This window comes from Rhizophagus irregularis, chromosome 7 (genome assembly GCF_026210795.1).
Source record: "Rhizophagus irregularis chromosome 7, complete sequence".
Lineage (NCBI taxonomy): Eukaryota > Fungi > Glomeromycota > Glomeromycetes > Glomerales > Glomeraceae > Rhizophagus > Rhizophagus irregularis.
The window spans coordinates 2,982,797-2,994,896 of NC_089435.1; the positions used below are offsets into that span (position 1 = coordinate 2,982,797).

Genomic DNA, 12,100 nt, shown 5'->3' on the forward strand with positions numbered 1-12,100 from the left:
TTTCTCTTTCCCTTTCGTTTTTTCCTTTGTCTTACCCTTTTCCCTTCGTCTTACCTTTCCCTTCGTTTTACTCTTTCTCTTCGTTTTACTTTTTCCCTTCATTTTACCCTTTCCCCTTCATCTTACCCTTTCCCTTCGTTTTACTCTTTCCCCTTCATCTTACCCTTTTCCCTTCATTTTACCCTTTCCCTTCGTTTTCCTGAAACCTATAAAAAAAACACGAACGGTTAGTAACCGTTCCATAATATTAAAAAAAAACTACTAAGATTCTACTTACAAATCTTAGTTTTTTTATTATCACGAAGCTCGTTTCGTCTGGCAATACCTGCAAGAAAAAGAAAAAAAGAAACGTTAAAACGTTTCTAAAGTAAAAAAATGACTTTCCCTTCCCATTTACCTTATTATCCAAAGTCCAGTGCGTAGTTTCAACCGGCATTCCCATAGAATTACTACGAAAAGGGAAAGGGCCACATTTAAAATTTAAAAAAAATAAAATAAAATAATTTTTTTTTGTTTTTTTCCGCACCTATAGGGCCAAAGGACGAGGAAAAGAAGGAATAAAAGTTTAAAAAAAAATGCATAAGATTCTTTTTTAAACTTTTGATATGCGTAACACGTGATGTGGCTATTCGACCAGCATGGTTAGTTATTCGACCAATGTCTAATTGTAGATCATTGCTAATTAAAGTTGAATTTTTAATTTTAGTCGAATATAGGCCGAATTTTACTAAGACTGAGTGAATATTCCTTTTTCGACTAGTGTAGAATTTCCAACCTGATCCGTAATTTACATAGTCTTCTACTTTCTGCATGATTCTTGCTAATGCAGAGTTAAATGTACCATTAATATCTGTTGATGGTAGGATTGGCATATTGCGAGTTTTAAATGGTATATTATATCTGTAGATATACTCTACTCCATCATCTTCACTAAAGTTACAATCTCTGAATAATCTCTCAAGGTAAGAATCTAAACGTCTTATTGTGGCAAATATTCCAATTCTTACCTTTATTGATTCCAATCGATTTCATTCATCCTGAAGAATATTCTGGATTGTTTGACTGTGTGCTGTAAGAAATGAAGCATAGTCATGCTAGGATCCCGAAATATATATGTAGAGGTCAGGTCCAGAAGTGGTCCAAAATACGCATTCTTTCAGGGCCGGAATTACGATAATTTCAGCCATTATCTAAATTAGGAAATATTATTTTGGCTGGGATTATCCATAAAAGGAATGATCTACATGATTTTTTTGACTCATTATACGCAAACTCTGACCTGACCCTTTTATGTATATTTCGGGGTCCTGTCATGCTCTCCAGGTGTTCCTATAGCAATATCGGCCATAAAATTTGAGTCTGTTAACTCCTTTCCTATACGTACCTGATCACAATGTTCAAAGACTACCTCATAATGTGAATCTGGGTTGATTTGCATCATGGGGTTATCTCTTTATTAGTTGCCGCCATTTGTACTTCACGGATTTGGCAGATCTCATCCTCATATTCCTGCAATTTTACATTTGAGCGTGGATATTGGATGGACTTGACAGATACCTGCTTAAGTTCAGCTAGAACTGATCGGATGACTTATCTGTGTTGGACACTTCTTGCTTGATGTGTTGATATCTTGTAAACTTTTTAGGTTCCTCTTTTATTCAATTAGATTTTTTCTGAAATAAAAAATTAATTGTCCGCCTACCCTATGAAGGTAAAAAAAGAAGGAGACAGATTAGTACTGTCTTCCTAAACTATTTATCACCATCTGAGTCATCATCATCCAAGTCACCGAACACATCCTTATCAGGAGTATCCCCATCCTTAAATAACTCGAAGTTGCATATCATTCAGATGTATTCTCCCTTATTAGTTTCTTCTGATATAAAGCTACAATGGAGAATAGTAGCTTGTTCTATGACTACCATTTCTATGAACCTGGTATACTTTTCTTGAATAACTTTCTCTATTTTATCGGTAAGTTTATCAAGATTTATACCACCATCTGCACAATCTCACCAGTAAGCCCTTTCAGCTTTGTTACATATATTTGCCACCTGTTTATATGTCTCCTTGACTTGCATGTGCCACTTCCAGAGTATTCGTTCAGCTTCGGCTCTCCAGATTGGATTGATTTCTAGAAGATGTGGCCTGAAATTGTTACTTGGAATGTATTCCAGGATGTGGCCTACAAGTTCAGGGATTTTTAACGGGGTTTGCTTTCTGCATTGCTCAAGAAGTATTCTCCTATTGATAGTCATAAGATCGGAGACTGTACAACTGAAGATTGTTGCTAACTTTTTTGCGGTATATGCCATGTTATGTACTGTTTATCTGTATAGTTACTTAGTACCTACCTTTTATTCAATTACATTTTTTTCGGTATAAGAGTAATTGCTTGCCTTGCTATTCCGCTCTATTGACTCCATGGCTGGTTTTCTGGATGGGTTAATATTTCCTTACCTTTTTTGGCTCTGTTGGTTTTAAAATCCTATTTCTTGTTCAGTTGGGGTAAGTAGATGAAAATATAAATAGGATGAATAAAAAGTAGATAAAATAGGTAATGTAAGGAAATAAGTAGATGAAATAGGTGGTATAAATAGGTAAAAATGGTGATATAAGTAGGTGAAAATATAAAAAGGTAACCAGGATTGGACCTACAGCCAGTAGGAGAGTAACGGAAATAGCAAGAAAAAGGTGACCAGGATTGGACCCACAGCCGGTGGGGGAGCAACGGGGTGGTAGCAAGAAAAAGGTAACCAGGATTGGACTCTGAGGGAAGTGAGCCAGAACTGGAATTTCTATACTACTCGCAGTATCGTAAAATACAAAATGCTGATTTTTGACATTTCGCTCAATATCTCAACATCTAGTGATCGTAGAAAGACAATCTAACCACCATTTGACTCATCGTTATGAGATGATTCCAACAAGCTATGATGGTGCATCTTTCTACGATCATTAGATGCTGAGTTATTATATGAAACGTCAAACGGCACAGTATCGCAAAATACAAAATACCAATTTTTGACGTTTTGCTTAATATCTTGGCATTCAGTAATCGTAGAAAGACAATCTAAGGGTTGATCACCCTTTCTCAGTGGTAAGTGACTAAAACCCTCATTAAGCCTGAGTATAGTGAGGTCGCAGGTTCAATTCCACCGATCACAGAAATTAAACAAATTATACTGCGAATGCTACAACAAATAGCGTGAAGGTACAGGGATTAGCGTAGTTAGACTGCATCATTATGAATTAGTGTGTACAGTTAGGCCGCACATTTCAACTAAAGGTCATGGTATCTTTCTAACGTTCCCTATGAGGCTATTGGCATGTGCGCAGTCCTGTCCTTGAGGTCACTACTATACCTTAGGGGGACTTCCTGTCTGGGTGGTCACTCTACGATACCACTTGGGGTCAGTAATGGCTAAATGGTCGTCCTAGATGGTAAAGCTGAGGGTGCAATGTCTTAGTTGTAGTTTGACCTTCTGTTAGGTCTTAGACCAACCAAGTAGAGGTATGCTCCGAATCCGGTCAATCCGGATATCCAGTCATCCATCCGAAATTTGACCAGATTTGGATTGATCCGGATGATTCATCGGATTGACCGGATGGATCATCGGATATCCGGTCAATACTTGCTCACCAATTTGACTGGATGGTTGACCGGATATCTGAATAATTCAGTCAATCCGGTGAATCCGGTGAATCTGAATTCAGTTTTTTCTACTTAATACTTTTTATTAATATTAATTAACAATTAGAAATTTTATAATAATAAACATAGTATTTATTTTTACGTTATTACAAATGATTTTTAACAAATTAGTTGACACAATATTTATAAAAAGTTTAAGATTTAGAGGTCCAAGAAGGTGTCTCCCTAAAAAAAGAAGCAAAAGGAACGTTAATTACGTTCCTAAAAACAAAAAAACAAAAATACCTTTCCCCCAACTTACCTTTATAACCATGCCGAAATCCAGGTCCAAGAGGCGTCCTCCTAAAGAAAGAAGCAAAAGGAACGTTAGTTACGTTCCTAAAGACAAAAAAAACTCAAAAATAACCTCCCCAACTTACCTTTATGAAATCCAAATCTGGGAGGGCGTCTCCTAAATAAAAGAAGCAAAAGGAACGTTAATGACGTTCCTAAAGACAAAAAAAAAAGATAAAATACCCTCCCCAACTTACTTTAATAGCCCAAGCCGAAATCCAGGTCCAGGAAGGGCGTCACCTAAAGAAAAGAAGTAAAAGGAACGTTAATTACGTTCCTAAAGACAAAAAAAACCCAAAAATAACCTCCCCAACTTACTTTAATAGCCCAAGCCGAAATTCAGGTTAGGAAGGGCGTCACCTAAAGAAAAGAAGCAAAAGGAACGTTAATGACGTTCCTAAAAAAAAAATAAGCAAAACACTCTCCCTCAACTTACTTTAATAGCCCAAGCCGAAATCCAGATCCAGGAAGGGCGTTACCTAAAGAAAAGAAGCAAAAGGAATGTTAATTACGTTCCCAAAGACAAAAAAAAACCCAAAAATAACCTCCCCAACTTACTTTAATAGCCCAAGCTGAAATCCAGGTTAGGAATGGCGTCACCTAAAGAAAAGAAGCAAAAGGAACGTTAATGACGTTCCTAAAGACAAAAAAAAAACAAAAATTAACTTCCCTAACTTACTTTAATAGCCCAAGCCGAAATCCAGGTCCAGGAAGGGCGTCACCTAAAGAAAAGAAGCAAAATGAACGTTAATTACGTTCCCAAAGACAAAAAAAAACTCAAAAATAATCTCTCCAACTTACTTTAATAGCCCAAGCCGAAATCCAGGTTAGGAAGGGCGTCACCTAAAGGAAAGAAGCAAAAGGAACGTTAATGACGTTCCTAAAGACAAAAAAAAAAGATAAAACACCCTCCCCAACTTACTTTAATAGCCCAAGCCGAAATCCAGGTCCAGGAAGGGCGTCACCTAAAGAAAAGAAGCAAAAGGAACGTTAATGGCGTTCCTAAAGACAAAAAAAAAAGATAAAACACCCTCCCCAACTTACTTTAATAGCCCAAGCCGAAATCCAGATCCAGGAAGGGCGTCACCTAAAGAAAAGAAGCAAAAGGAACGTTAATTACGTTTCCAAAGACAAAAAAAAACTCAAAAATAACCTCCCCAACTTACTTTAATAGCCCAAGCCAAAATCCAGGTTAGGAAGGGCGTCACCTAAAGAAAAGAAGCAAAAGGAACGTTAATGACGTTCCCAAAGACAAACAAAAAATCAAAATTACCCTCCCCCAACTTACCTTTATAGCCCAAGCCAAAATTGAGTTCCAGGCAGGCGTCCCTTAAAGAAATGAAGTAAAGGAACGTTTAGTGACGTTCCCAAGACAAAAGAAAAAGAAATTTACACTTACTTTTCGAAATTCAAGCCGTCCAAGTCATTCCGAAGTCCAAGTCCAAGTCCGTCCTAAAGAAAAAAAGGTGTTTTTTTTAAAAAAAAAACATTTATGTTAAAAAAAAAAAAAAAAGTTATGAATTTGACCAGATTATCTGATCAATCCAGTCAATTCGGTAATCCGTGTAACATCCGATCAATCCGATGTTATCCAACGGATCCATCTGGATTATCCGCAATCCGTTCATTCTTAATCCGGATGATCCGTTTTTTGATCGGATCGGATGACGGATTGAACGGATTTCACTGGAGCACACCTCTACAACCAAGGTGTTTGTGCACAGAACAGATAGCATGGTTATGGGTTCGATTCCCTACTCTTTGGGTCCTGGTTGGTGATCCCTGGTGGTTGATACCCACCATAAGGGGTGATCCTGGACAGATGCCTGCTACTTCCTGTCTGAGTGGTCACTACAAAGTATACCACTTGGGGTAAACAACTGTACTATCAGTGCTAGGTAATTGCGGGCTGTAGTGGCCTTTGAGTGAGACTTAATACCTAAAATGGTGGTATGGAAGGGTACTAGATGGTTGATGTTACCTGTCGAAAGTCCTCCATGAAAGTAGGTGCTCTCTAAAGGTCATAAAATAAATTGAGTATCAGTATCATGCAATGGATATAGGATGAGTAGGCGGCGTATTCCTAGCTTCAGATCACATCAGGAGTTATATTCTATATGGATTTATATGAAAAAATGTATGTAAAATCTACATACACTATTCTATGTAGTTTTAAAGACCCAACGTGGAATTTATGTGGGTTTGATTTTATGTGTAAAATAGATTTATATGGAGTCTATATAAATTTTTTGCATTAATTTCAAATAAATTTTATGTATTTTTTGAATAGATAATATAATATTTAATAATGTAAATTATAAATTGCAAATTTATTATTGTTTACTTTTAATATTGTACAATAAATTACAAATTTCTTTAGTTATCAACTAAAATTAATTGTAAAACATTTAAACGATGCAAAGCCTTCAACCAGCAGGTTTCAGAACTTACCGTTACTATCCATGTTGACAAAGCATCAAATCCGAAGCTGATCCTATAAAAAAATGAAAAATGGTTAAAAATCATTTCTTAAATAAAGAAAGAAGTTTCAAAATTGAGTAAATTTCGAAACTCACCTTTCACATAACTATATTCACTCCTCCAAAGTGCAAAACCTACAAATAATTAAAGAAGCAGTTAGTAGTAAACTGTTAACTTTAAAACTTTAAAATTTTCTTTTTTTTTTTAATTAATTAAAGTTTCAAAACTTACATATTCATTCATCCTACAGACAAATTTTTATCTGAATCCCACGACAGGTTAGAGGCTTAAAGCTAAGTCCTATAAAAAAAAAATCATTAAAGAAGAACACTTAAATTATTTTTAAAATTTTTTGAAATTCATCAAAAATTCACAATTAATTCAAAAATTGGATGTCGAATTTCTACAAAAAATAAAAAAATGTTAAAGTTCTTAAAAATTATGAATTTACTCAAAGATTTAAAAAGGAAATTTGCATTTTTGTTAAAAGAGTGAATTGAAGCTTACCTCACCCTAGGAATTTGAAATTAGAAAAAAACATACAAAAAAGAAAGAAATATTTTTAAAGAACATTTTTAAAGGTGGTTGAGCAGTTTTCTATAAGGTAGAAAGAAAGAAGTTACAAATTGACTTTTGTTTTAAAAAAAGTAATGTTTTCAAAATGAAAACTTGCCCAGGAGTCACCTAAAGAAAGAAAAAAAAAACTGAAAACTATTTGCTGAAATACATAAATTAATAAAGAAAAAGTGATAGTACACGTCCAAAGATATCCAAAAGAACCAGAAGAAAGAATAGAACTGCAAGTACAGTTCGTTAAAATAAATAAATTTTAAAGAAAATAAATACAATAACTGAAATACCAAATTTCCACATGTATATCTAAAAATAAAAAATCAAAAAAAATTTCACTGGATCTTGCGAATTACTACACGTCCAAAGACCCAAAAAGATAACTGTTTAAAAGAAAGCAAGAAATATAAATCATCATATAAAAATTAAATGATTTAATGAAACCCTAACTGAAATTCTGCACGTTCATAGACCCAAAATTTCAGCCGCTTAAAGAAAAGAAAAAAGAGCCATTTAGAACTGTTAAAAAAATGAAAACTTACAGAAATATCGTGTTCAGAAGACTAAAAAAATCCAAAAAAAAAAAATTGAGTTATAAAATATTTTTAACGAGAAAGGGGAAAGAATAAAGGAGAGGTAATGGAAAAATGAGGAAAAGGAAAAGGGAAGAATGAAAGAAAGGAAAGGAAAAAAATGAGAAGGAAAAGGGGAAGAATGAGAGAAAAGATAATGACAAAAGAGGAAAGAAGACTTCATTGAAAAAAAAAGTTTAAAAAAAAATTAACTGTTAACTGCAAGTAAATACATTATATCACGTGATACATGTGATGTAGTTTACCTTTTTTGAAGTGGAAAAAGTTGTAAAGCTATTGAAAACGTGAAGATGAAAAGGAAGAGAAAAAAATTGATAACAAGAAAGAAGATAGTTGAGAAAATATTAAAGAGTTTATAGAAGAAGAACGAAAAAAGAAAAAAAAGTGATAATTTCACGATTAAGCCTAAAAAAAATTTAGGTCGTACAAAATCATGTAATGTAACTAAATAGTTTATAGTATAACTGTATAACCAAACTATAATAGTTTGTTCTAGTTATTTCGAATGAATTTACACTATTAAAAATTAACTTATATAATCCATATAGATTTATATGAAAATTTTAAATAAAATGTATATTTGAATTTTATATGTATATAATCAGTATATAAAATGTTTGTATAATATTTATTTGATTTTATATTATACATGGATTTATATTTAAATAGTTCTGTATTTGTATAATTTTATTTAAAATATTTGCATCATATTTATTTGGCTATAAATTACACATGAATTTATATTTAAATAATTTTATATTTATATGCATATTATATAGAATATTTATAATATTTTTACATTTATATAAAAAATAAGTAGATTATTTATATATATTACAGATTTATAAAAATTTATGTAACAAATTTATATTGGATATATATAAAGTTATAGATATTACATAGAATCTATAAAAAATACAACTCCTGATGCAGCCTTAAAAGTGTCCTGATGGGGGATGTCTTCTGTAGTGGTGCTGTTACCTGAAAAATTAAGTACTCGGTATAATGGTTGCCCAATGAAGATGATAGGATACTAGCCAGAGAATGCCTCAAAAAGAGGTAGAGGGAGGCTTGGCTGTAAACACTAGCAAAGTAGAAAGACAATCTAACCACCATTCAACTCATTATTATGAGACGATTCCAATGAGCTATGGTGCATCTTTCTACGATCATTGGATGCTGAGTTATTACGTGAAACATAATATTTTAGGTTTCAACAATTTCGACATGTCAAAACTATTTCAGCATTTTGACAAATCAGAGAGCTAATGTCAAAATGTCGAAATAGTTTTGACAATTTCGACATGCTGAAACTCCCTAATTTTGGCAGGCAACTTTAGGTAGTATACAATACATTTACAACCAAGAAATTTTGTATACATGGCCAATTTCTTATTGATTTGTTGCCCTATAAAAAATTTTTATCTGAATATTTCCATTATTTCTCTGTGTCTTCCATAAAAATTCCATGAAAATGATACATTCATGGATATCCGTATTAGCGAGATGAAAATTTCCATAATTTAAGGCTATAAATTCCATTAAAATGATACATTCACGGAAAAAATATGGAAAGATAAAACACGGATCAGATTTTTTACAGGGTTGGTAATTTCAACTAAATCCTATTAAAATGTGCATCATGGAATTTAGTTGTAAACTTGTCCAATTTCCATGAAGTTTATAGGCCTTTTGAAACTAGCAGATTTCCACTACAATAAATTTAGCTTAAATTGTAATTATCATAAATCTAAGTAAAATTTTGTATATTATAAAGAAATAATAATAAAATCTTATTTAAATTTAGTATAATTACAAATAAATGCCTGATTTACACTTTATTTGCTAAATAAAGAATCACAAAAAGTATTGAATTTACTGTACATTTTCTAATGTGTTCTTCAGTTCAATTATGCCCTGTATAACAAATTTCTGTAATATATTACAGTATTAAAGTAGAATTAAAATTAGTCTAATTTTTACAAGTTGCATATCTAAAACAAAAAACAACATATTAAACTTACCATTATTAATAATTCCTTACTTTTCTGGTGTGTTTCTCATTGTATATTATGAAATTAGTCCACTTTACACATTTGTAGCTGTATTTGACATGTACTTTATCTAAGACTTACTCAAAGTCCAAAGTTAAAATCAAAACCAAAGTTTAATAAGAAAGTTAAGATAAAGTCAAATTTAAATGGGGTTTCTTTATTCATGTCTGGTGTCAGGGATTATAATAGTTTTTATGATCTTCCTTGGATTTCTAAATGGAACAGCATAGTTATAGAAAATCTTTAAGAAAGCTAATAACATTATTAAACAACCAATACGAAAAATTTGGAAAGATTTTTAAATTTAAATAGAAATGTTAAGTATAGAAAATGTGAAATAGATTGGTCAATTTTCTTTAATAATTTTTTGGGAGAAAAACAAAAATTATACACTGATTTCAAAGAATCAAAATTAGAAGACGCAAAATTCAGTTGATGATTTGAAGAACTTCAGTTCCTTGCACTGAACAAATCAAAAGAACTTTATTTTCATTATATAAAGAGAGGTTTTGTCCTAGTATGTGTGAAGAGGATGAAGAAGATTTCAATCATATCTAGTTTTGTGAAGTAAGACGAGAGGACATGGATGATTTAATTTTAGGAGTACAAAATTGGCTTCTTTTAGAAATTAATAAAATGTTAGATCCTATTAATCATATTACTCTTGAACACATTAAAATCAATGATATTTGGAAACTTGAAATTTTGAGGATCACATAACTTTCATAGATTTAATTAAAGGTTTCTTTCCTTGTCTGTTAATTAATTTTTTTAAACAATTATTATCTACAAAATCAAAAGTTGAAATTTTGTCATATAATTTTAAGAATGAAATTTTGGATAAATGTATGATTTTTTGGAAAATGAGATGTAATAAACTTAATGAAATTGATAGAGGTTTGGGAATTGATAAAAATGTTAAAAAACAACATTTTGGTAAAGAGCAGTTTATTGACAAAACGCGTAAATCAAAAAATAAGAATTACTCTAATCTACAAAGTCTTCAAAGTCATATTTTATTTTGGGTAATACAATAAATTATGGTAGTGTTTCGTAGTATTGTTTTTATTATTTTTGATGTAGTAGTAGTTGAAGAAGTTGTGGCGGGTTTTTATATAACATTACCGAAGTTTATACGAATAGTAGTAGTTATGCGGATAGTTTAGTGAACCTATTTGGGAGCAGGATGGTAGCTAGATAGTTCTTTTGAACATAAAATCTTAAATCCCTAATAATATTATAGTATAGTTCGATCGTGTTCTTTACTAAATGTTATATAATGTAGATCATTTCCTTTTTTGTAATTTTTCTTATTTCTAATTTCTAAATACTGAAAGTAATAATTTGACTTCGTAAAAAAAAAATTATAAAGAACAAAGAAAAGTATCGGTACATGTTACATCGTTTTATTGATCGTGAAATGGGACATAGAAAATTTATCAGTACAGGCAATTATCAGTATATCGGCCTGACTGTAGATCTTAAACAATATATATTATAACTATTTTATAAGAATTTTCTTTATAACGATTTTTTTACATATCAAAGATTTGCTAGTAAATTTATTATAAAAAATTAATACCATTTTTCATGAAATCATTCTTAAATGAATATTTTCATGTATTTTATTATGGTTTATGATATAACATATTCTACCAGATTTCCTATTACAAACAAATTTTGTAGTGTGGCACAGGTAAATTTTTCTCGAGTTACACCGATAGGCACTGGCGCTAGAATGTCACCATAAAAGGTTAAATAGTATGAAAATCACGAATATTTTAATGCAGTACAAGGTAGTTTTATGTTTCAACTGCTGTTAAAAACTTGACAAAAAATTATTTCAAAGAAATGGAAGAAACCGGCCTTAAAGAACCAAATTATTATATCAATTGGTTAGAAAAATCGATTGCAGATGAATATCTCAATTATTATGAATATTCTGAATTTAAAAATTTAAAACCGATAGGAAATGGTTCATTTGGAAGTGTCGTTCGTGCTAATTGGAAAAATGCTGGAAATTTTTTTGCTTTAAAGACCTTCAAAAATAATTGTAACACAACACTAAAAGAACTTGTTAACGAGGTAACTAATCTCGATTCTTATATTCTAGTTTTTACATATTATAAGTATTTTTTTTTTTTTTAGATAAGATTACAAAAAAGAGTTGACTTTCATGAAAACATTATACGGTTTTATGGAATAACGAAAGTAGAAAATGGTAAGTTTTAAGTTTGGTATACAGTGTGGGACAAAAAAAATGAGAAAACTAGTCACGTGATATAAAATGATCTACATCGCCAAAAATAGATTGTTTTTGTACCACCTTAATACATAATAAATAACACGTTTGTGGCGACGTTTGACAACCTTTGTGTTTACCAACACCCTTTACTTAACGAGAAAATTCCCAC

General features: G+C 31.6%; 1 protein-coding gene across 1 annotated transcript; it reads left to right on the forward strand.

Moving 5' to 3' along the window:
- Positions 1-11,537: 11,537 nt before the first annotated feature.
- On the forward strand, positions 11,538-11,918 carry OCT59_027436 (uncharacterized protein; the record flags this gene model as incomplete). Its single annotated transcript, XM_066136969.1, has 2 exons — positions 11,538-11,771; positions 11,835-11,918. 2 exons carry the CDS (start codon positions 11,538-11,540, stop codon positions 11,916-11,918), a joined length of 318 nt encoding a protein of 105 aa, XP_065993400.1.
- Between the last annotated feature and the right edge of the window lie 182 nt (positions 11,919-12,100).